The sequence below is a fragment of the Aedes albopictus genome, chromosome 2 (genome assembly GCF_035046485.1).
Source record: "Aedes albopictus strain Foshan chromosome 2, AalbF5, whole genome shotgun sequence".
NCBI classification, from domain to species: domain Eukaryota; kingdom Metazoa; phylum Arthropoda; class Insecta; order Diptera; family Culicidae; genus Aedes; species Aedes albopictus.
This window is the reverse complement of record NC_085137.1, coordinates 309435534-309462176: the sequence shown is the minus strand read 5'-3', so window position 1 is coordinate 309462176 and position 26643 is coordinate 309435534. Positions and strand designations below refer to the sequence as shown.

At 42.5% G+C, this 26643-nt stretch overlaps 3 protein-coding genes across 11 annotated transcripts in view; 2 read left to right on the top strand and 1 right to left on the bottom strand.

Moving 5' to 3' along the window:
* LOC109422494 (uncharacterized) overlaps positions 1–14938 on the top strand; it is a 133914-nt gene extending 118976 nt beyond the window's left edge. For all 9 annotated transcript variants that reach the window (XM_029880119.2, XM_029880115.2, XM_029880116.2 and 6 more), the window contains one exon: positions 810–14938. In XM_029880119.2, coding sequence (XP_029735979.2) covers positions 810–2373 — 1564 coding nt within the window. In that variant the 3' untranslated portion in view covers positions 2374–14938. The remainder of the gene's footprint in view (positions 1–809) is intronic.
* Positions 14127–16112, bottom strand: LOC109428634 (uncharacterized). Its single transcript, XM_029863632.2, has 2 exons — positions 15627–16112; positions 14127–15565 (listed from the first exon to the last, which is right to left on the bottom strand). Exons 1-2 carry the CDS (start codon positions 15751–15753, stop codon positions 15150–15152), a joined length of 543 nt encoding a protein of 180 aa, XP_029719492.2. The 5' UTR covers positions 15754–16112; the 3' UTR covers positions 14127–15149.
* An 8020-nt stretch (positions 16113–24132) lies between these two features.
* LOC109428688 (uncharacterized) lies at positions 24133–25224 on the top strand. Its single transcript, XM_019704500.3, has 2 exons — positions 24133–24254; positions 24316–25224. The coding sequence occupies exons 1-2, from the start codon at positions 24215–24217 to the stop codon at positions 24858–24860; spliced, it is 585 nt and encodes a 194-aa protein (XP_019560045.3). The 5' UTR covers positions 24133–24214; the 3' UTR covers positions 24861–25224.
* The last annotated feature ends 1419 nt before the right edge of the window (positions 25225–26643 follow it).

Below are 26643 nucleotides of genomic sequence, written 5' to 3'. Positions count from 1 at the left end.
AAAGCCCTATAATGAATCTCGGGTGGGATAACTACAAGAATGTTGGAATGAGTTCGGGGAGAGATCTTTCAAAGAACCCCGGCAGAAATCAATGGTAGAATATCGGGAATAGTCCCTAAAGGAAATCCGAAAAAAAAAAATTCCAAGTATCAATGAAGAATTTACAAATGAATATCAAGCGGCATCCTGGGAGAAACCCCAAGAAAAAATCTGCAGTAATATATGGTGAAAATTTGGGTATAAACCATAAAAAATCCAGGGGGAAATTTCAAAACGAATCCTGGAATGAATCAATGAGACTTTCTTGATAGAATGCGGAGGAAATATTTAAAGGATTCCCGGGAGGAATTCCTAAAAGGATTCCACAAAAAAAAATGTAGAGGAATTTTTGATAGAATCTTGTAGAAATATCTGAACGAATAATAGAAGAACTCCTTGAAAGAATTTTAGAGGAATCCCCGATATAATATGGAGGATCTCTAATCTAATCTTATGTAATACAAACACAGTCAGTATAATACTTAAGACATTCAATTCAAAAGTACTGTCCTATAAATGCTAGTACTTTCTGTGCTAAATCTAACAGAATACAAACTTTAAATATGAACAGCATCGCCTAAATGGCCGTCAGATAGTCGTACCTAGTAATTTATTTTTTCAATAGAGCTTGAACCACACTCCCATTTAGCATTTAGCCTTTTGGCTATATGGGCCTTATTTCAATGCCCTCAATGTTCATCAAATAGGTTAGAATAACCACTTTTCGTATATTTCAAGTCGTTAATAAATTTCGTTGCTATCTATTTTAGGATCCTCCTGATTCAAAACGCTCCGGAGAAAATTCACCCACCGCAATCACCTGGTGTTCAGCGGTTTCCCCGTGTTCGTACGGCAGCTACGAGCGGAGGAGGTATCGGCCACAACGGCAGTGGCGGACCGGGCAGCAGTGCCAGCTATAATTCCGGTAACAACAACGGTGGCCCACAGTACCGTGGCTACCACCAGCAGCAGTTGATCGGATCGATCGGTGGCGGGGGACATGCTTGCGAGCTACAAATCAATCAACAGGGACAAATCATAGCGGCCAACATTGAGAATAGTTCGATTAGCTACGACCGGGATTGGACGTTGGACGATATCAGCCAGATGTCGTTCAAACCGTGTCCACAGGGGAGTGGAAGCTTGACACCGATGCCGTTCCACGACTCGGCGCATAATGTTTGCGAGGGAAGCGGAAGCGGAAGTGGAGTAGTGGTTGCGACTCACCGATATTCGGCGATCTCCGGGTCGTCCAACACGGTACATGAAGAGGATCAGCTGCAGAATTCTAGTATTCATGAAGTGAGTAATGGTAGTTGTGGAGGAGGTAGTATTAAGACCGCTGATCTGAACTTGTTCAAAGTGCCGACCTCGGAGCTGAGTAGCGTTAGTAGCAGCTCCGGTATGCCCTCCGGAGTAACTTCCGGGAGGTATCCCAACTCAGCGATATTCTTAGAAAATCGTGATATTTTAAATGATCCTCCATGTCAAGATCAAATTACCGGGAATCAGGTCAAGCTTTTTAGCCGTCGATCGACGGTTCTCGGAAGTGGTGGTAGCAGTTTTACTCAGGAAGATCCACGAATCGATACTCGGAGATACTCTGACACAAAACTCCTCCAACAGCAAAAACTCACATACGTTAGCGAGTGCCCTGTGGAAAACAGCCCTACCAAAGATCAATTGTTACTTAACCCTAAGAGCATCATCTACGATATGACCAGTTTTCTTGGTCCGGTAGTTGCACAAGATCCGGAAGATAGTCCTCACCCGGCACATCGAGCGCACCATCACCATCACCACCATCGCCACGTACTTACAACGGCGGACAGTCCGAGCCATCGGATGCAAACCACCGACATCCAATTCGACAACAACTGTGATGAAGAGTCAGCCCCGCCCCGGGCATCATCGTACGATCCTCTAGAGTTCAACATTCAGGAAATGCTGGAACTTGACATTGCCAACATCCAGCGATTGCATGAGAAGAAAAGCTCCCTCGGCAATCTTTCGCAGCACTCCCAGTCCTCCTCTTCGTACTGTCCAGACGACCCGTCCTCGCCGTGCCTCGGTCCATCGCCAACGGCCAAGGTGCGCCGGCCGATGATCTGTCCCTCCGCGTCGAATTCTCAACTGCAACAATTCCAACAGCACCACGCCGCCGCAGCCGCCATCCAGCAACATCAACGACAAATGCCTCAGCCACTGCTGCAGTCTCAATCGGCGGTGGAACAACACCATCACAGCAACCGACTGAAGCTGTTCAAGTCGCTACCGAATCTGAGTGCCAGCAGCGAGAACCTGCTACCGCCCCCGCCAAAGCGTTTCGATTAGGTCCGGCTGGATAATCCCCCCTACCTGCTACATATATGTATAAGACGAGTTAATCAACGCCATTTTTGTGATATTTTTTCCATCTTTAACATTTTCGGACAAACGCGAGTAACATTCGGTCCTGTGAATACTAATGAATCGATATACTTAACTTCGGTAAAATGAAAAACAAACTGTTTGCTTAATACGTTAATACTTACTAGGGTGTTTGAGGAACTGAGGGTGATAGGAAAATTTTAGGTTCATCCTTCAAATGTTAAATGAGGACATTACAAATTCTAGCTCTCTTCTATATATTTACATTTGCCGTTCTAAGCATATCTGTACCATGTTTAAAAATGTGCAACTGAGAAAACTGCGATTAAAGTTAATAACGTATTTTTCTAATTGACCAATAACTACAGTACCACAACGGCACATGCAGCTGTATTTCTATTAAAATTAATTATATCTGAAGTGGAATCAGTGAAGTTGACTTTTTTAACGCAAAAAAAACATTTCAAGTTTGAATAAATAGTTCCCAGCGGGACAGTTATGCTCTGAAACACAACGCAACTTTGAAATTTCCACGCATACTTTTCGCAGTCTTTGACTGTATTTCTTTTAGTGGGACAGATATGCTTGGAAATGCAACAATGGGACAATATGGCTTGGTATTTATTTTCAAAATTTCAGAACAAACTAAGGACTTTTGCAAGCTTACATGAAAATACACATACAATTATGGCGATAGGATGAAAAAAGTGAAAAATGATGAAAATCAACATGGGACAGATATGCTTAGAACGGCAGCATAGTTCCGGGCCAAAGATTCTATAATATTTGACATAAGGGCTAGCGTGGTTCAAAAAATCGTTTTTGCTCCACACCGCTTATTTGATTCGTAACCAGATTCTGTGCCTTCTCCCAAAATTTGAGTTCATTTGGTTGAAAATTGAGACTGCACAAGCCCTTCAAAGTTTGTATGGAAATTACTATGGGAAAACGATGTTTTTCATTCAATCGACCGTAGTATTTTCCCAAGTTCCCTAGAGCGTTAGTTGACCCTTGGTACTTCTAGGCTACTCTATCAGCTACAACTTTGCCGAAGACCGCATTCAAATCGCATGCCTCATTAATTAGTTACCGATTTTTATCCAGAATCGAAAAGAAGAGACGAACCATGTTACGGGTATAAATATTTGTTACAATAATAAGACAGAATAATTGTTTAATGTGTTTAAAGTTCAATATTCGTTCGTTCCTTGTGCTACATGTTGAATTTTAACTTGTAAATATAACCCTAGTATTAATTAACATTTATAGGGTTCTGGCAGAATAGAGGCCAATGAAGTGCAATCCTATTTCGATTGCCAACATTCAGGCCATTTCGGGCCGCGATTAAGAACTAGATACGTAAACCTTTCCCTGACACAGACTTCAAGTCATAGAGCTCTAGTATCGAAACCCGTAACGGGATGCCCGATTAGGATTAGTTTTCCTAGACAAAACCAAGCCGTGAATACAGCAACAAATGCTGTGAACTAAAAGGCAAACTGCCAACTAAAATACAATTCCAGGATGACTGATGGACACAAACCCTTACATGAAACCTCGTCATCCTGTGATCGGAAGATGTTATCCATCTGGATAACAGGGCACATTTATGTTATGTGTTGTGCTGCGTCAATTTGTGATGTTCCTAATTTGTGCATTTGAAACAACTTTTAACACATTAAACAATTATTCTGTCTTATTATTGTAACAAATATTTATACCCGTAACACAATCCACGCCCCACGTTGGGCGCCATGTTACAAAAATAAAAGAAATTAATTATTACAAAGTATTAACACTGCACGATACACATAGAACCTTTCAAATGCACAAATTAGGAACATCACAAATTGACGCAGCACAACACATAACATAAATGTGCCCTGTTATCCAGATGGATAACATCTTCCGATCACAGGATGACGAGGTTTCATGTAAGGGTTTGTGTCCATCAGTCATCCTGGAATTGTATTTTAGTTGGCAGTTTGCCTTTTAGTTCACAGCATTTGTTGCTGTATTCACAGCTTGGTTTTGTCTAGAAAAACTAATCCTAATCGGGCATCCCGTTACGGGTTTCGATACTAGAGCTCTATGACTTGAAGTCTGTGTCAGGGAAAGGTTTACGTATCTAGTTCTTAATCGCGGCCCGAAATGGCCTGAATGTTGGCAATCGAAATAGGATTGCACTTCATTGGCCTCTATTCTGCCAGAACCCTATAAATGTTAATTAATACTAGGGTTATATTTACAAGTTAAAATTCAACATGTAGCACAAGGAACGAACGAATATTGAACTTTAAACACATTAAACAATTATTCTGTCTTATTATTGTAACAAATATTTATATCCGTAACAACCAGCCAAGGGCTGAAAGTCTCTCTAATAAAGACAAATCAATCAATCAACCAGAATCGAAATCGTTACTTATGATGGTTAAACTAATCGGTGGGCATCACTGCATTTTGCAGTGAAACATAGTAGCCATGATTTCATTGTGCTATCTTTGGCGCCATATGTAGCAATGTTGCCTGCTGGGAAGCTAGAGGATCATTGCTAAAGTTTGTCCAGTTGGATACAAATCGATAACTAATTAATGAGGCATTCGATTTGAATGCGGTCTTCGGCAAAGTTGTAGCTGATAGAGTAGCCTAGAAGTACCAAGGGTCAACAAACGCTCTAGGGAACTTGGGAAAATACTACGGTCGATTGAATGAAAAACATCGTTTTCCCATAGTAATTCCCATACAAACTTTGAAGGGCTTGTGCAGTCTCAATTTTCAACCAAATGAACTCAAATTTTGGGAGAAGGCACAGAATCTGGTTACAAATAGAATAATCGGTGTGGAGCAAAAACGATTTTTTGAACCACGCTAATAAGGGCCCATACCCCAGCGCTAAACTCTCGAGTACATATTCCACAAGTCCATGCTGAGAGTGACGGTTTCTTTTTCCGGTCAATGGAAAAGTTCAGAGTGTTGATGGTTTAGGACATTTCCTTAATTTTCTTGGGCATAGAGTACTTCCGTGCCTGCCACACATGGTCATTAGTAGAAGAATTTCTCAGCTAACTCGTGGAACACTTATAAAGTTGAGTACTAGGTTGTGCCTCAATGGGGACGGCACACCAATAACAAGAAGACGAGTTGGCTTGCTCTGTTGAAAACCGTATCCTGCTTGTTACAGTCCGCACTTTTCAACAGGATAGTCTCGCTATTCTAGCTAATGTCAATTTTATGCATTTCTTCAGTTCCATCTCTCAGACTGAAAAATTCACGAATCTCCCCAAACCTCCGAAAGAGGGTCCTTGTTATGGTTTTGGAGGCACTAACATACTCCAAGGTGTTGGGTAGTCAGTACCGATTGCTAACTGGCCATGGCAGGAATGACCTTTCAAATGATCCATCCGACGCACGCATATGTTAGGGACTTTTATACACATCCCCACCCAAATATCCAATCACACATCCTTCACCACCTAAATCAAATGAAATAACGGGCCCATGGTCTGGTAATTCAGGGATGCTGTGAAGGAAGACTGTAGAGTGGGGATAATTAACCCTTTACCTCCACAACACCCAAGAAACACTTGTCCCCATGCGTACCAGCCTTCGTATGTGCCCTCGGCGCAGGCTACAGATGGGGGAGCGTTTTGTCCTAACACCTCCCATTGGGCGACTCTTATGAGTTCAAAACATGGTCCTTGTCGAAACTGAATGAGTTATTATTGCAAGGCACGTCAATGCGCTACTTCCGAAAACTTCCAGATTCTGACTTAGGGGGGCCCGGGGCAAGAAGGTCCCCTTAAGCATGTTGAACTATTACATGGTAAAACACCAGTAAATCAAACGTTTATCGAACGCAAAGTGTATTGTAGCTTGCTATCTACAAAACTACATCGATAGTAATATGAAAAATATCATGAAAGTGGACAAAATATGACCATTTATTTCGGATGTATTTTTCATTGAAAAAATTGGGCCGGGGCAAGAAGGCCACCCTACCGGGGCAAAAAGGACACATACCTAATTAATCAGCATTCGTCGATGATTGCCGTGCTGGGTGGCTGCACGCTTCACCGGCATGGCGGAATCAGTCAATGCTTTGATTACCGCGGTCCTGCTGGCGGATGGCCATAGTTTCCGCGTCGAAATCCGCTTTTACCTACGCACTATAACTACGCACCGGTCACTATAAAATCACAACAAAAACAACTGTTTGACAGTTAGATTCAAGGTTATGTTCAAGCAAAGTGCGAATTAAAGAGTGACCCTTTTGCCCCGGGCAGAGGTGTCCTTTTTGCCCTGGATCGTCAATAGTGCATTTAAATGCATATTTTCGCAAAAAATGGCGGCATAGCCAGTAGTATTCTATTACAAATATTTGTAATTATTGTAAACTTGCTTTCTACTTTGAAAAACCCTAAAGAAATATTAAATGCCCTTTGAAAATCCTTATTTTGTGCGATGTCCCTATTATAATTGTTGATCAGATCCAAGATGCATCTATCTTTTCAGCAAGTTTTAGTTCAATTTAGGATTTTCAATACAAAATATGATGAATATTACATTTTAAGACTGTGTAGAAGGTTCAGCAGTCATCGATTATGCCTATATTATTATGTTTCATAAAGAAATCAAAGGGTGTCCGTCTTGCCCCGGTGTCCTTTTTGCCCCGGGGTCCCCTACAGCCGGTGCAAATATTTGCAATCTCTTTGAAGAGCGGGATCTATGTGATTGCTCTTACCTTGCTACTTAATTGCCAACCGTGACTCTCAAGAGGTGCTATCTCCAGTTTCGTCAACATGCTCGAGCTTATTTTAGTCAACTAAAATTTAGTTAACAATTAGCTGAGAAACCACCAGGTATCTCCATGTCATAAGTCTCTGCTTAATCTTAAGAGAATGAACTTCACTCACTTGTTCAGGTTCTGAACAAATCTGAAAGTATTCTTGTTCAAGAGTTCTTAGAAATCCTGCTTTCACCTTTCAGTCATATCTTGTCTCCGCATATTGCGACTTGTAGTGTAAGGTCTTTCCGGAATCTCAAAAACACAAATGTTTTTTCACTAGGAATTCCATTAAAGTATCACATCAGCATATTTATTGATGAGCTCGTTCCATATTACCTTGTGCTTGTTGGCTTCAGCGTAGCTTCTTTCCAGCAATTGTATTTCATGTTCCTTTGTTTGCTTTTGGCTGGCTGCGTTACAAACCGTTTTCTATATCACTGCGAAGATTGTCCGTAGCACTTTGCGCTCAAAATTTCCGAAAGCTTTTTGGTCTGCCTCTTTTTTGCTGCGTAACGGAATAGGGCCACCAAAAGGATCCACATCTTATACAAAGCGAATTACGTTACTCCTAGACCCAAGCTGCTCTCGTAGTCCATAAAAGGTAATGTTCAAAACAGCAAAACGTCTTTTCACTCACAGTCACAGATAACGCCATTGTCACATGTCACAATTGGCTTTTATACTAGGTTTTAGCATTATTGCTTGTGCGCCTCAGTGTGTTTACCAAATGTATAACAAATTCTTTACCAACTTCAAATCAACTACCTTAGCACTACTAAGGCCTACTTCTGGCCTTGCCCGCAATCATGTACTTCATCTAAGTTGACTTAAATACAATAAATTTATTGTCAAGCCTAGTGCCATTGTCTTCCTCTTCAGCGGAACAAGAGCCTTCTCCACTGCCTCACGATCGATACCGATCAATATCGTCAGTTCAATCACAGAGCATTGTTGTACTTGATTTGCTTTACAAGTATTTAGCATCACCGGGAACCCATGTTCTGAATTTATCTGCCAAATCCCATTTACTATCATTGAAGTGTACGCTGCTTTAAAATCAAAGATTAGATGTTGAGTTTGCAAGTTATATTCCCGCAATTTGTCTAAGAGCATACTCATGGTATACGATTAATCCATCGTTGATCGGCCCTCATGGAAGAACTCCTCAAGTGGTTTCAGTGAACAGAACACGCGACAGTATCTTATACATCATCCGCTTGATAACGGACTGCTGTTTAAGGACAAACGTCTTGAAATCCCGCTTGAACAATACATCAGAACTTCAGACGCACAAATCTCAAGAAGCAAGCTTCAAACAACAGTGCATTTCATTATTCTGTTCTTGCTCATTTGTAATAAGCTTCAAATAAGAAGATCAGGTGCGCTGGTTTTGTTTACGAAGAGAATTGTGCGCTCGAAATCGTGAGTAGTTGCCAAAGTCGGTCATTGTGGCGGCCATTTTGGGATTCTAACAAGTCTGTCCTTAACTGGACTTGCTTTTTATCTGGGCGCTCGATAACTAGACCAAAGTCCAGTTGAAAAGCAATTGTTTGTCAAAAATAAACGATATTTAACTTCACATTTTGTAAATCAGTAAACAAAACACAATATAACAATAGCCTCCGGCTCCGTGAGCTCAGTCCAGTTATCGAGCGGTGCTCGCTAACTGAACTGTCGGAAAAGCCCATTTATCGAGCGGAAGCTGAACTCAGAATTAGGAAAGGCAGCAGTCTGTGCCCTGCTTATAGATCTGGCAAGCAGCTTGTGGACAATTGTTCATTCTTCCATATCTGGCTAAGAATTTGGTGGATTGATTGATGTACAGCTGCTCGCTTCCTATAGCTTGAAAGTTTTGCCACCTTCGTTGTTACAATTCCACGAAACGCCTTCCACCCGGCTGCAATCATAGTGTGTCAGCAAATTTTATTGCATGTCATTGTACAAGCGAACGCTGGCGCAGTCTTAGGCCGTGCACTATTGGCAGTAGCATAAACCTCCACATAACGTGCCGATCCATGCTTTCCTGTGCTTTTGCAATCACACTCTCTTTGTGCTGCCGATTTTCGATACGGTGGAATCGTTTCTGTTTGCTCTTGCTAGCCTGCATCTCTCCCAGTAGTGCCGGATATCAGCTACTAGCATTCGACCGCTAGCAGCATTCTTTTCATTAGTCGAATCTATTGGCCTCTACTTTGGCCTATTGCCCAACTTCTGATGCTACTGTGCAGCATTCCTTTCGACTATCAAGCGATGGATATTGAAACTGATCTCAAATCTACTATGACTTCCCACGTGGTCTGTCATCTAACATAACGTCGTGTCGTGTATGATATTGAATTGGATGATCAAATGAAGGACATCTACATCTTTATTCTTCCTTTGAAGTGCGTGTTATATACGGTCTTGTATTAGTTAGCTAGGTCTCTCGAGCCTAGCTATTTAGCACTGTAGTTGGAGGAAATGCCAATGCAGAACCCGTAGCTTCCGGGAAGGTAAGCCCAGCTCCCTGGGTTAGTGGGTTGGTGTCAGGCCCTGCGAGCCAGCCGTAAAAAAGACTAGCACCGGAAAATCAACAAGAGAAGAATGCGAACCGATACCAATGGCGACGACCACAGCGACGAAAAGGGACTTGCGATTGGAAGCTCGGTACGTGGAACTACAGATCTCTCAACTTCATCGGGAGCACCCGCATACTCGCCGATATACTGAAGGACTGCGGGTTCGGAATCGTAGCGCTGCAGGAGGTGTGTTGGACAGGATCTATAGTGGTTTCTGCTTTTGATGGTGTTGCGTGTACGTACACGCTGCATTACACGAACACTACCTGAGTAACTGGTTGAAAATAGTAAACAAAGATCAGCTGTTCCCAGCAAAATTAAATGGGCATATTTTCAACCAGTAGATTTGCATTAGTGTTCGTGACACCGCGCTGCGAAACCACTATGGTGCGATCGTTTAGAGGTACGCATACCATCTACCAGAGTTGCGGCAACACACGTGAGCTGGGAACAGCTTTTATAGTGATGGGTGACATGCAGAGGCGCGTGATCGGTTGGTGGCCGATCGACGAAAGAATGTGCAGGTTGAGGATCAAGGGCCGATTCTTCAACATTAGCATAATAAACGTGCACAGCCCTCACTCCGGAAGCACTGATGATGACAAAGACGCATTTTACGCGCAGCTCGAACGCGAGTACGACCGCTGCCCAAACCACGACGTCAAGATCATCATAGGGGATCTAAACGCTCAGGTAGGCCAGGAGGAGGAATTCAGACCGACGATTGGAAAGTTCAGCGCCCACCAGCTGACGAACGAAAATGGCCTACGCCTCATCGATTTCGCCGCCTCCAAGAACATGGCCATTCGTAGCACCTTCTTCCAGCACAGCCTCCCGTATCGTTACACCTGGAGATCACCACAACAAACGGAATCGCAAATCGACCACGTTCTGATTGATGGACGGCACTTCTCCGACATTATCGACGTCAGGACCTATCGTGGCGCTAATATCGACTCTGATCACTACCTGGTGATGGTTAAACTGCGCCCAAAACTCTCCGTTATTAACAACGTACATTACCGGCGGCCGCCCCGGTACGATCTAGAGCGACTGAAGCAACCGGATGTCGCCACCGCATACGCGCAGAATCTCGAGGCAGCGTTGCCGGACGAGGGTGTGCTCGATGTGGCCCCTCTAGAGGACTGCTGGAGTACAGTCAAAGCAGCCATCAACAACGCAGCCGAGAGCACTATCGGGTACGTAGAACGGAGTCGACGAAACGATTGGTTCGACGAGTAGTGCAGAGCGGTTCTGGAGGAGAAGGATGCAGCGCGGGCGGTAATGCTGCAGCATGGAACCCGACAGAATGTGGAGCGATACAGACAGAAGCGGAAGCAGCAGACCCGTCTCTTCCGGGTGAAAAAGCGCCGCCTGGAAGAAGCGGAGTGCGAGGAAATGGAACTGCTGTGCCGTTCACAGGAAACACGCAAGTTCTACCAGAAGCTCAACGCACCCCGCAAAGGCTACGTGCCGCAAGCCGAAATCTGCAGGGATAAGGACGGGAGCCTCCTGACGGACAAACGTGAGGTGATCGAAAGGTGGAAGCAGCACTTCGACGAGCACCTGAATGGCGAAGAGAATGTAGGCACGGAGGACCAAGGCAGCGGAGGAAATGACTATTTTGGTGCAGCAGAGGACGGGAACGAACCAACTCCCACGCTGAGGGAAGTTAAGGATGCCATCCACCAGCTCAAAAACAACAAAGCGGCTGGTAAGGACGGTATCGCAGCGGAACTCATCAAGATGGGCCCGGAAAAGTTGGCCACCTGTCTGCACCAGTTAGTTGTCAAGATCTGGGAAACCGAACAGCTACCGGAGGAGTGGAAGGAAGGGATAATCTGTCCCATCCACAAGAAAGGCGACAAGTTAATGTGTGAGAACTTTCGAGCGATCACCATTTTGAATGCCGCCTACAAAGTGCTATCCCAGATCATCTTCCGTCGTCTTTCACCTAAAGTAAATGAGTTCGTGGGAAGTTACCAAGCCGGTTTCATCGACGGCCGGTCGACAACGGACCAGATCTTCACCGTACGGCAAATCCTCTAGAAATGCCGTGAATACCAGGTCCCAACGCATCACCTGTTCATCGACTTCAAAGCGGCATACGACAGTATCGACCGCACAGAGCTATGGAAAATTATGGACGAGAACAGCTTTTCCGGGAAGCTGACTAGACTGATAAGAGCAACGATGGACGGTGTGCAGAACAGCGTAAGGATTTCGGGTGAACTATCCAGTGCATTTGAATCTCGACGGGGACTACGACAAGGTGATGGACTTTCCTGCCTACTATTCAACATCGCCTTGGAAGGTGTTATGCGACGAGCCGGGCTCAACAGCCGGGGTACGATCTTCACGAAATCCAGCCAATTTGTCTGTTTTGCGGATGACATGGATATTATTGCTAGAACATTTGGAACGGTGACAGAACAGTACACCCGCCTGAAACGTGAAGCAGCAAAGGTCGGACTGGTGGTGAATGCGGCTAAGACAAAGTACATGCTGGTAGGTGGGACTGAGCGAGACAGGACAAGCCTTGGCAGCAATGTTACGATAGACGGGGATACTTTCGAGGTGGTAGAAGAATTCGTCTACCTCGGTTCCTTGCTAACGGCTGACAATAACGTGAGCCGTGAAATACGAAGGCGTATCATCAGTGGAAGTCGTGCCTACTATGGGCTCCAGAAGAAACTGCGGTCAAAAAAGATTCACCCCCGCACCAAATGTACCATGTACAAGACGTTAATAAGACCGGTGGTTCTCTACGGACACGAGACATGGACGATGCTCGAGGAGGACATGCAAGCACTCGGAGTTTTCGAGCGACGGGTGCTAAGGACGATCTTCGGCGGCGTGCAGGAGAACGGTGTGTGGCGAAGAAGGATGAAGCACGAGCTCGCTGCACTTTACGGCGAACCCAGCATCCAGAAAGTGGCCAAAGCCGGAAGGATACGATGGGCAGGACATGTTGCAAGAATTCCGGACAACAACCCTGCAAAGTTGGTGTTTGCTAACCATCCGGTTGGTACAAGAAGGCATGGAGCGCAGAGAGCACGATGGGCGGACCAGGTGGAGCGTGATCTGGCGAGCATTGGGCGTGACCGACGTTGGAGAGCTGCAGCTGCAAATCGAGTATCATGGCGGCAAATTGTTGATTCAGTATTATCATGAATTTGATGTTAACTAAATAAATGAATGTCTCTTCGGATCTGCGCATTTGCATCTCCGATGAATATTTTGATGTCTTGTTTTGGGTACTCTGTTTCTCCATGTGAAGCGTACGGAACTTAAAGAGATGATCTTAAAAAAATATCCTTAGAATTACACTGCCGTGAATCGCATATCAGTCCCATCTTGCCGGATTTCCTATGCAAATGGGACAGAAATGCGATTCAGGGCAGTATAGGGCTTGTCATTATTTGTTTGCGCAAGCGATACAGCATCATGTCACGCAACATTCGACCATTTTCAACCCAACCCCCTCCCCCCATGCCACACTTTTTGTACGGGACCTCTGATTTTTTCGTATGAGTCGTCACACTTTGCTGGACACCCCCCCCTCCCCCTCAAAGCGTGACGTTAATTATGGACGTTCCCCAAGCAGAAAGAAAATTATTTTGAATTCCTTACATAATTTGGAGTCGTATACCGACGCGACAAATCTGGATTTGAATGAAGTGAGTCTCCTTTTGCAGAATGAACCCAACAGACTACCTCTAAACGACATTTGCAGAAGTTATTTACTGGGTGTAATACAATAATTGATTCACAGGCATGAATACGGCGTTTCTGAAAAGATATGGGTTTTTTATGTCCTTGTGATTGAACTTTGTTCTTTCAAAATGGCTTTTCGCCATCATAACATCCTCATTAAGAGTAAAGTCAGATGAGGTATAAATAAATAAACAAATAAACATACATACACGGAGAGACGAAACTAAGTAAGTGGTTGCGTGCGTCAAGCCAATTTTGAGTTGATGGAATCGATGTTTTTGTTGGGTTGTTCCCGCTTGCTTCCATGTGAAAAAAATACCTAATTTTAAGTTTTTTCCACCCAACCGAAATTTTGACTAGGTTGTATTCACTCAAATTTGAGTACTGTGCTAGAAACTCAGTTTTGGCTTGACGCACGGAACTGCAAAAGTTGGGCTGTTTCTCTCTTCACTCTCTGACAACAACAGAAAGAGCGCATGAAAAGGGAGATGAAAAAGAACTCAAAATTGAGTTTAAAAGTACCTAATTTTGAGTTTTTTAGTTTCTCCGTGTACGTAACACTCTGACATTTTCCATCGTACATACACCGATTCAGCGGTCTTCTGTTTAAAAATTTGATAGTTGGAAAACTGCCCACCTGTGGAGCTCGCATCGTTTTTGTTCGATTTTGACGTTTGCCCACAATCGCTACTTAGTTGATGGTTGGCAAAAATCAATACTTTTAGCATTGGGCGAACATGTTTTAGGGACTATGATTTGAATAGAAAAATGCTCGAAGTGATACGTCTGTTTGACTGTGATGTATTTGTAATATTCTTTTCTTATACATCATTCGAAGTGTGGATCTCAAATTTTCCTGACACAGTACATCTTTCCAACGCCCTACCACTTACCTACCCAACTAGAAAGAAGCAGTAGTGTATTCGAATTATTACCCTAGGTGAGACCAGACATAGAGGCATTTTAGAGACGAACAGATGAACACTACAGAGAAACATTAAGAAGTGATGAAGCAACAGATTACTATATACCAATCTACTTAAAATTATATTATTTTCCTGGGATGAACACGCGATAGAATTACAGGCAGATCATCATTGGCGATGGCGGTGATCCTCTCAATTAAAGGACAAACAAGTAAAGAATAGATGCGAATGTACGAGAAATGTGAGTGACTGTATGTGAACGAAATATAATGCGTTAGACTGAGAGATTTTGCAGCTTTAAATGATGGGTTTTGTATGGAATGTCAGAGGAAGTAACTGAGCGAAAGTGTAAGAACTTATAACGATGCATGACGACCGTCGGGTATTTGTATTAAACAATAAGGAGAACGTATGGTGTGACTTATATCTTAGAGAGATACAACATGTGAAATGATGTAAGGCAACGGTGTTACAATAATGCAGTTTTATGTTTTCTCCATTTGGAATATAGAGAATATCAAGAATTACGAGAAATTAAACTCAAACGTTTTTTATTCAATCCGAAGGATCCCACAATTTCGTTTCTTCAATTAAAGTAAGATTTGTAACAAGTTTCAGCTGAAATTTCACGCCGACATACGGTTGGAAAATTAAACAACCCATTAAAATAACCATTTTTATTTTTACAAGACAAATCATTCGACAAACATTTTCACGCTTGCATCCATTCTCCAGGTCCCAAATTAACTCCTAATGACGGGGCCGCAATCTCAATCTGATGCTCCGCTTTGCCACACTATCGTCGAAATCTCGCGGCCCATGCGGTGGCAGATAGTCACCGTCCGGTTTCGGTGCCAGGTAGCCATTCTCGATGGTTGGCTTTTCGTAATGGTACGGACCCTGGAAATCCTGATGAGACTCGTGAAGCTGGAATGCTGAAGCCGGTACGTCCGATGAGTCTACCACAGCCAAGGGTATGGGATCCAAAGGGTCTGGATCAGCGTTGTCTTCGATGATGACGGTATCTAACAGTTGGGCATCGGTCTCACCGCCATCGACTTCACGGGCCCTGAGCTTGTGTTTGTAGGCAGCAGGGCGTAGGTGAACGGACCTCAGGACGATACGTCCTTTCGGACGGTTCAGTACCTCCCCGACATCGGCAGCCACTGTGAGAGAACTCCTAATCAGTTAACATTTGAATTTATATCTAAACCTTCGGTAGCTTACCAATGCACAAAAGTGCTGAAAGCAAAAACAATTTGCAGAACATGATGGATGGATGATGGCGCAGACTCGACTCCAAAGAACGATACCTTAAAACTGATACTGAGTCTAGAAGATGATTGCTTTTCATAAGTGCTGAGGGAACGCTGACCTAATTGTGGCTATTCTTACTGCAGTTTATTCTGGGATAAGATTCAAAAACTGTTGCGTTCTTTGTTTGTCTCCACGCAAGAATTGGCAAAAAATGGGAACGTTGCATAGATCTTTTTAGGCGGAAAGGTAAATAGGCAGCTAATATTGGTTTTGAATGCTAATTAGGAGTGATCTAAGGCACATGAACGGGTCGGGAAAGATTCTCTTATATGGATCTCTTATCTAGACGGAGTTGTGCCAAAGACATTGAGAAAGATGACATTTTACCAGGGGAAATGACACTTATCATGCTAACCGGAAAAATCCGCATTTACCCGTTGCTAACCGTCGTTAATCGCATCTAATTGCTGCTCAGTCAGCAGCGGTTAGCGACAGTCGGCCATTGTGGCAGCCATATTTGTATTCTCTGAAGTTTCTCCTTAATAATTTCCTGTAAAAAAATTCGTTCAAAAATGGAAAAATTAACATTTTATTCTAGTGAATTCCTGTAGAATTGCTGAAGAGAAAGGGTACATTCTAAGGTAATTCAAAATTATGGCTTAATACTTCACAAACTACATTTTAAGCTTAGGTAAGAGACAAACCAGCCAAGGGCTGAAAGTCTCTTTAATAAAGACAAATCAATCAATAATTTTAAACTTGTTGAGAATTTGAATAGAAGCACAAAAACCTATTGAACTGTAAATTTCAGTATGCTTTTAAATAATATTTGTGATACATTAAATTATTAATATTTAACTCAAAATTGTTACTTTTCAATCAAGGAATATTAGTTTCATTGAAAAGAATAATGATAGGAAAATATTTCGAAACATTATCTTAATAAGTTAAACTTAACTTTTTTTGTTAACTCTAAGATGCTCACTTCCGAAAAATACGGGACATTTTGACCTTTTTCTACAATACGACGGGACAACCCTAAAAGGTCATTAAAACGGTATGGTCAGCCTACACTTGAAGTGAAAACACCTTTTTATTACTCAAAAATTCAACTGATGCGGACGGACCATAAAAGACTGATTATCTCAATTTTTATCTTATAAACTACACGTCTTCTAGAATAAAACATTCATTACTTCGGCTACTTTATCCACCTATGCACTTTTTGGGGTTATATTAGGACCAGTACAATAATTGTGCTGGTCCGTCCTCAAGGCGGTCGTTGTTCTATAAGAAATTCTGAAAATTGCCTAGTTTTAGGCGTTTTATGGTATAGAACAGAGGTGCTCTAACCGCGGCCCGCGGGCCGCATTCGACCCTCGAAGCTCTTGATTGCGGCCCGCTGAGTGCTTTGAAAAAATGTTATTGATCCTTCAAAATGATGAAAAAATATTATAATGCTTAATCTTATGCAAATATTTATATATCATTAATTTATAATAAGATAAATTTTCAATGACAACATTAATACATTTTAATAATTTTCCATGATTGAAAAAGTTGTAAAAAAAAGTTATTTTAATTCCCATTAATCTCAACTGTAGAACTTTAAGTGGTTTCGACTTGCAGTCACAGAGATAAGCGTTGATATTTTTATTTCATCGCCGACGTTTCGATCCGTGGGTTTGGATCTTCTTCAGGTCTCGAAGCTAAACAACTTGTGAGGTGCCGTATTTGCACGTATTTGTCGAGATTTTGGTGGATAGGTCTCATTAACAATTTTGAACCCTTGCCAAACTAATGGGAAATTAATTAGTGGGGGTTTGAACACTGTTCGACGTCCGGAATTGTTGTACTTCGAACCTTTTCGGATGTTTCACCGACGAAGAAAGGGAGCTAAAAAGAAATACACTAAGGCATGGTTTCCCAAACTGTAGGTCGCGACTCCCCAGGGAGGGTCGCCGGCCTTCGTCCAGGGGGTCAGTTGAATATTTAACTGTAACAGCCAACAAATGAGAGAATTTCTATGGTGGGTCGCGAAAAGTACGTCGGCTGGCCAAATGGGGTCGCGCTTCTGAAAGTTTAGGAACCTATGCACTAAGTTCTTTTTATTTACACGGGGATACGTATCGTGTAAAAAAAACCGTGTTAGTTCTCGAATCCGTGTAAAAAAAACCGAGCTAATTCGGGAACCCGCGTAAAAAACTAAGGGACCTTCAGATATCCGAGGATTTGTTTCAGAGAGTTCAAGCAGAAAGGGAGGGGGTAGTGTAGCAAGGGTGGGTTCTAGGGGGTAGTGTAGCAAGGGTGGGTTCTAGGGGCTAGTGGGGAAGGGGGCAAGGGATGGTTGAAGGGTTTGAAGGAGGGGAATGCATACTGGTTTCAAGGAGGATTTCAGAGTATTTTAAGGGTGTCAAGGGCGGTTTAGTCGGACGAAGCGAAGAATCACGGATACTGTCACAAAGTGTTCAAGAGGATACACGGCTTTGTTTGGGAGGAGCATAAGGCTCAGGGGTGTTCCAAGAAACTTTCAGCAGATCTACATACGTTATCAATGGATTTTTGTTATCCTTCTGCTGATGCGCAGCATTCTATAGGTCTATGAAACATGGTTCAGTAAAGTAGTTATGTCCACAAATGTTGAAGGTCCTCCATAAACCTTCGCGAATATAGGCCCAAGATCTACAAGCGTAATCAACAGCTTGTTGTTACATAAATGATACGGTGCAACATCTCACAGATCCTTAAGGCATAGATCTCTAGAGATGTAATTCTCAAAGATGTTCTAGGTCATCCAAGAACTTCCGCGAGTAAAGGCTTTAAGATCTACGAGCGTGATCTATGGATTGTTGTAACATAAATGATACGGTGCCACATCCTACAGGTCCATGAAGCATTGTTCTGCAAGGAACAAATTTCCGAAGATGTTCTAGGTCCTCTAAGAACTTCTGCGAGTGAATACCTTGTGAATCTATGCATTGTTGTAACATCACAGATATGGTGTAACATCTTACAGGTCCATTGAGCATTGTGCTGAAGAGAACTCATTTCCAAAGATATTCTAGGTCATCCAAGGACTTCCGCGAGTAAGGTTTTAAGATCTACAAGCGTAATCAATTTGTTGTAATTGTTGTTATATTTCTGACACGGTGTAACATCATGCAGATCCATGGAGCATTGTTTTGTAACGACACAATTTCCTAAGATGTTCTGGGTCCCCCAAGAACTTCCGCGATTGAAATCCTTAAGAATGACCAAGCGCAATCGATGGATTGTTGTACAATTATTTTGAATATTGGTATCAAATGCTTAACCTACGAACTAGCAACATGGCCAAACCAACAACAAAGCAATCTGATTGCAGCAAACAAATATTAATTTCGACCAATCAGCGACTGGTCTCCGTTCGACAGCAAACTGGTCTCAAATTAGCTGACTACATGTCGCATCCTATCCTAGATCTAGCCAAATAGCAAAAGATTCGCTAATCAAATGAATCAACTTCATGACAACTCACAATTGGTTTAGATTTCCGGGTTTTAATACATTTCCAATGGTCAAACTGATCTCTGTTCTTTGAAAGTATTAAAATGCAACAGATACTTCCAGAAATTATACAAACATCTATGATTTTACAATACTAAAGTTGCATTAGTAAATAAATTAAAACACTTGTAATATAATATAGTAATTCTAGTTTCTTTATAGTCATACGATGATTTTTATCCTGCGGCCCGCAGCTTAGACGCAAAATCTCAATTTGGCCCGCGTTATACTTCAACGTGAGCACCACTGGTATAGAAGATTGATTGAAATAATTGAATCACTACAAAGTGTTAGTTTGTAGAAATTTAGACATTCAATTTTAACTCAAGGAACACGAGGTCTGCTTCACAGGGTATTCAAATCATAGAAGTGAAAAAGAAAAAGTTAATAAGAACAGCAAATCCCTGTTCCATTCTAATTCATGATTTCGATAATATGGAGTAATATTAATCACCAAGGTATTCATAGTTCTTTGAAATACTCAAACAAACTGATATCGTGTTCCTCGAGTTGAAATTATACGTCTAAATTTTTATAAACTAACACTTTGTAGTGATTTAATAATTAAAATCAATCTTCTATACCATAAAACGCCTAACAATTGGCAATTTCCGATGGATCGTCGACAGCCTTGGGGACGAGCCAGCACAATTGTGCTGGTCCTACTTTGACCACCCAGAAATCTTGTGCTTTTCAACAAATTAACACTCTTTCTTCGCCGTTCAGCAGAACTACTCTTTTTCTATCGATTTTGCCCGGTGCCTTTTTCATGATCACACTGTCACCTGTTGGTAGAACCGCGCGCAACACTGTCAGCCATGATGGATTTTGATTTGACATTTGTCTAACATGCACACTACCAAACAAAGTGCCTGTAATTTTCATTTGCATCAGCGCCTCTGATGGAAGAACGCGCAAATCAAATGAAATTTGAATTGATCGTTAAATGCATGAGCCAAGTCGTTTTGAAGAGTGTTACGTCTGTTTGTCTGTGGTGCTAATTAAAAAGAAACTACCCTTTTAAATTCGGCGTACAAAATACTGTAGCGTGTCCTGTTTAACCTCCAGATGGTCCATAACAAATTTCGGGAATATAACTTGCCGGCTCACCATATGTTTAACGATTTTAAGGGCGGACGGGACGGTCGGGGAAATATCCGCCATTGCTCTGTTGCTACTAAGATGGTAATCTCAGATTCTACTTCATATTTTGCAACAAAAACCTATCACTGTGTATGCTCACTTGCAGTGCATATGCTGATTGTTTTTCAGCATCTTCAGTGCGATAGAACTCGAGATTACCATCTTCAAAATCGCGACGCAAATTGTTAGAAAGAGAGGCAAGATAGGAAAAATAACACGGCGTCCCGTTTCACCTTAAAATAGCGTACTACTTAGTGAAAGAAAATGAGCATTGGCAGATAATTTCAGAACATGGTATCCCGGTGAATTCGAATCGCAGGTGAAATGTCTATTTTGTTTGGAAGCATTGAAGCTGGGTCTTTCAAATTTACTATTCAATAGTGCACTCGAAGGAGCGATCAGGTGGGCAGCGGAATGGCACTATTATCACACGGCCTTACATACTCCACGACTTTGTGAACGATATTGATCTCATCGGCATCGATCGTGGGGCAGTGGAGGAAGCTAATGTTCTTCTGAAGAGAGAGACACGAGGATAGCATCGACGACTAACTCGACCAAGATGGAGTACATGATAGCCGGTAGAGACAGATGCAGGCACAGTGATGTTAGCAGGACTGAAGGCTGGTGGAGTCATAGTCCCGGGCATCTACATACCAGGCCCCTTACAAGGCGCTCAAAATGTTTATGTGCATCCGTCTAAATCGAAAGGGGTGCCGCTGTGCGATCACTTTTACACATTTTGAACGCCTTGTTGAGCCTGGACCTGTGAAAGAAAGCATTTTGTACTTAGTATACATAAAATTTAGCATATTTGTAGATCCGTGTCAAACATTGAGTTCAATCCATCGAAGCAAACCACAGTTCCAACATCTCAAACATGATCATTTGGTACGAAAAACAGCGTTTGTCCGACCAGTTATACATCACAGTGTACATTAGGGTGGGTCAAAATTGTATGGGAAAATTTAAAATTGATCAAGTTTTCTAGATGCTCTTTGAGGTTCCAAACAACTGTGCAAAATTTTGGTATAATTGTTTTAGCCAATTGAAGTTTGTATAGGATTTTACATGGAAAAAACATACTTTTTCGTATTTTCTTGAAAGTTGCTCAAATATGTTTTACATATATATAACCGCTAATATAAAAGTGTAGATCAGGATGTGTCGAATAACTTTGTCAAAGACCGCAAAGCGATCCTCATTTCATTTTTATTTATTTAGTTAACATCAAATTCATGATAATACTGAATCAACAATTTGCCGCCATAATACTCGATTTGCAGCTGCAGCTCTCCAACGTCGGTCACGCCCAACACTCGCCAGATCACGCTCCACCTGGTCCGCCCATCGTGCTCTCTGCGCTCCACGCCTTCTTGTACCAACCGGATGGTTAGCAAACACCAACTTTGCAGGGTTGTTGTCCGGCATTCTTGCAACATGCCCTGCCCACCGTATCCTTCCGGCTTTGGCTACCTTCTGGATGCTGGGTTCGCCATAAAGTGCAGCGAGCTCGTGGTTCATCCTTCTCCGCCACACACCGTTCTCCTGCACGCCGCCGAAGATCGTCCTTAGCACCCGTCGCTCGAAAACTCCGAGTGCTTGCATGTCCTCCTCGAGCATCGTCCACGTCTCGTGCCCGTAGAGAACCACCGGTCTTATTAACGTCTTGTACATGGTACATTTGGTGCGGGGGTGAATCTTTTTTGACCGCAGTTTCTTCTGGAGCCCATAGTAGGCACGACTTCCACTGATGATGCGCCTTCGTATTTCACGGCTCACGTTATTGTCAGCCGTTAGCAAGGAACCGAGGTAGACGAATTCTTCTACCACCTCGAAAGTATCCCCGTCTATCGTAACATTGCTGCCAAGGCTTGTCCTGTCTCGCTCAGTCCCACCTACCAGCATGTACTTTGTCTTAGCCGCATTCACCACCAGTCCGACCTTTGCTGCTTCACGTTTCAGGCGGGTGTACTGTTCTGCCACCGTTCCAAATGTCCTAGCAATAATATCCATGTCATCCGCAAAACAGACAAATTGGCTGGATTTCGTGAAGATCGTACCCCGGCTGTTGAGCCCGGCTCGTCGCATAACACCTTCCAGGGCGATGTTGAATAGTAGGCAGGAAAGTCCATCACCTTGTCGTAGTCCCCGTCGAGATTCAAATGAACTGGATAGTTCACCCGAAATCCTTACGCTGTTCTGCACACCGTCCATCGTTGCTCTTATCAGTCTAGTCAGCTTCCCGGGAAAGCTGTTCTCGTCCATAATTTTCCATAGCTCTGTGCGGTCGATACTGTCGTATGCCGCTTTGAAGTCGATGAACAGGTGATGCGTTGGGACCTGGTATTCACGGCATTTCTGGAGGATTTGCCGTACGGTGAAGATCTGGTCCGTTGTCGACCGGCCGTCGATGAAACCGGCTTGGTAACTTCCCACGAACTCATTTACTTTAGGTGAAAGACGACAAAAGATGATCTGGGATAGCACTTTGTAGGCGGCATTCAAAATGGTGATCGCTCGAAAGTTCTCACACATTAACTTGTCGCCTTTCTTGTGGATGGGACAGATTATCCCTTCCTTCCACTCCTCCGGTAGCTGTTCGGTTTCCCAGATCTTGACTACTAACTGGTGCAGACAGGTGGCCAACTTTTCCGGGCCCATCTTGATGAGTTCCGCTGCGATACCGTCCTTACCAGCCGCTTTGTTGGTTTTGAGCTGGTAAATGGCATCCTTAACTTCCATCAGCGTGGGAGTTGGTTCATTTCCGTCCTCCGCTGCACTGGCATCGTCGATTCCTCCGTTGCCGTGGGCTCCCGTGCCTACGTTCTCCACGCCGTTCAGGTGCTGATCTAAGTGCTGCTTCCACCTTTCGATCACCTCACGTCCGTCCGTCAGGAGGCTCCGAGGCAAAGCGATCCTATCTATGTGGAAAAGATATACTCTTTGCAATTCCGGCAAAAAATTAATATTTTATTATTCCTTTACATGTTAAATGTCAAGCATACTCAGACGATCATTTGATTATAACTTTTGTCACAAGACTTGTATCTCTTTGCGGTTGTCGACAAAGTTATTCAGGGCATCTGAGGCTATACTTTTACATAATCGGTAACATACTTTCAGAATAATTTTATTCTTTTACAAAAAGAAACTGCAAAAAAGTAAGTTTTTTTTCCATATAATACCCCATACAAATTTCAATCGCGATGGGCCAAGTGTAGGCGGTCGCGATAAACTTGAAATACGGCTAGGGGAGTCGGAACATAGTTTAATAACCCACGATCTAGTTACACAGTGACTTGATCTGCAGTACTAGTAACAATAAAGAACCTACGTTCATCATAATTCTACACCTACGGCTCTCAATGCTACACGGGTCGGGACAATAGGTGAAGGTGGTTCTATTTTTGGACACTTCCGCTTATAACTTAGTCAGCTTAATAATAATCGACTTGAATTTTTACTCTTGGCTAGATACCCGTCGTCAATTGGTATAAAATTGAGGTGTCCAAAACTGGAACGGATCCCCTCCCCAAATGATCACACACCCTAGATAAAGTGGCATAATTTATGTAAATTGAACAACGACGTTCTTCCAAAGCTTCGATTATACAGATCAAATATTGTCCTACCTATTATGTATGGAGCGCAAAAAGAATTGCACCCAAACTGTCCAAGAATTTAGCAAAGCACACACATTCGCGCAAACAAGCATGCATAACGGACAAAAATAGTTCTTTTAGAACTTCCGTGAGAACCAATCTTCTTAGCTTTAGATATGGACTTTTAGGTATAAAATGAGAACGTTCTGATTGTTCGTACGTCAGTCTCGGGCTATTGGTGTTAGAAGCAGATCATCTGTCGAGATGGTCAAGTTAATTCTAGTTGTGGCACTTGTGGGCTTCGGTAAGATTAAATAAGCATTTAATGTTTTACCTTGGTGGTGATAAATTTGACTCCTTCATAGTTGCCGCTGATGTCAGCGAAATTCTTCGTCGGTCGCATGGACGATTTGCTGTGCAATCAGCACACTACGGTGGCCATCCAAGATCCAACAACCTCAACCCAACTGAATCAGAAGACCCCCACCAGTTCGAAACTATCTTCTACGTGGAGGATCCCGTTAGCCACGACGTGCAGGCCTTCGATGTGGTAGAGTCCGGCGAGCCTGCTGCTGTTCCATTCCAGCTTCAACAGTCACATGCCGACTACCAAGGACCATATCACTACGAAAGACCTAAGCTGGATAATGGATATTTGGCACCGATCATCACCACTCACAGGCCAAACGATGAATATCCAGGACTGGCACCAATCATTACCACCCATAGGCCGAACGACGTCTATCCGGGTTTGGCGCCCATAATTACCACTCACAGACCCAACGATGAATATCCAGGACTGGCACCGATCATTACCACCCACAAGCCCAACGGAGACTATTTGCCACCATTTGGACCACGTGACTTTGAAGATGTGGTGGCCAAACGAAGCATTCGGTTACGAGGATAGGAATGTGTACGCAGTTTAAGAAGTTATGGGTGATGAAATCTAGTTGAATTGGTATGTATTCGATGAAAAGTACAACATAGAAAACAATACGAATTAAAAATTACTTTTTTCTGCAAATCTTGGGAAAAGCTTCACCGGAATTTAATTTAATTTGCGTCGCGATACTCTTCATCATAATAAATGATTTTCCATCTATCATCCGTTGTTCTTCGCTTTAAGTTTAGGTTGTACATTGTAATAGAAAACGGTCTTTCTGGATAAATAAGTGAGCACATGTACCCGTAACCTGCCCGGAATGTACAATAATGATCCATATCTCATTCGAAAGATCTAAAGGTTTCCTTCAGGATTATCTCTACGGGCAGCTCCAAGAATACTCAAGAGATTTCTCATATAATTTCTCCCCAGATTAAAAAAAATGCACGAAACATCTCCTGAAAAATCGTTCCATAAATCAAGGATGGGAACACTCACTTAAAAAGACACGGACACGTTCAATGCTTCCAGTGAGCTTTTCGCTCTTTGAAGGAAGCACGACACTAGACAACGGACTAGCATGCAACGCCCAGTGGCACAGCCGAAAACTTTTCCTGACAGCTGCGGCGGGAATCGAACCCGCGCTCCTCAGCACGATGCGACTAAGAGCTTGGTGACCCTAGCCGCACGACCACGGAGCCGCACTTGCAAAAAGTTACACTCACTTGCTGATTTCTCAGCTCAGAAGCGTGCAAATTTTTGATCTATGGACAATATCTTACATACATTATTAAAAATTTCATTTTTGTACTCTGTCCCCATATCCGTTTTAATAGATTTTGGGCAGCCATATATAAGAATGAAAGATTCTACGAAAGCTCTAGCCAATGTACTGGCTTGCTTATCAACTATAGGAGTTATAACTACGTATTTAGATAAATCGCATTGTATCGTTAATGCATAACGGTTACCGTTATTACTTTTAGTGAAAGGCCCTACAGTGTCGACTGATATCAGGTCGAACACTTTAGTAGGTGTTGTAGTATGGACAAATTCTTCATTTGTTCGTTTTCCATGTTTGTTTCGTTTGCACGAAATGCAGTTTTTTACGTAATTGGTAAGTATAGACTTCATATTTATCCAATAATAGTCTCTTCTTAGTTTCATCAATAGCTTATTGATACCTACATGACCTCCTAAAGGGGTATTGTGGTTTTCGGCTATCAATTTAATAATGTCATCTTTATTGGTAATTACTTTTGCTTTTTTGTAAAGTATGATTTCGACGTCTTTAAGCAATTTGTTGCAGCAATCTTTAAAATGTTGAACGTTCATATAGGAAAATAAAATGCTGCTGAATTCAAGCGCTAACTTCTTTATATGTAATCTTTTGGCCATATTGTTTATCTCTTCAATACTTTTGTAGACATCAATAATATTTCCATTACAGGTAAATTGCACTAATGCTAACTCCCTTTTCTTTGTCTTGGATGTTATTTTAATTGTAAGTTTTTGGTTTTGCACTTCAAATACTAATTTTGGTAGTTTGAATGCATGTACATTGTTGACAGACTCATAAGCTTTGAGGTGATCAATCTCAATAGCATTATTATCTGTTGGTAAACTTTGCAGTTGTTTTTGTTTTGTCTTAGACCTTGTCTGAACTGCTAAGACGAACATTGTCCTAAGTTCCTCAGAATTGATAATGACGCGTGAAAAAGCATCGGAGCCGGCGTTATTTTTGCCTTTCACGTATTCAATATCAAAAGTGAAGTCCTCTAAATCTGTTCTCATTCGTGTCAATTTA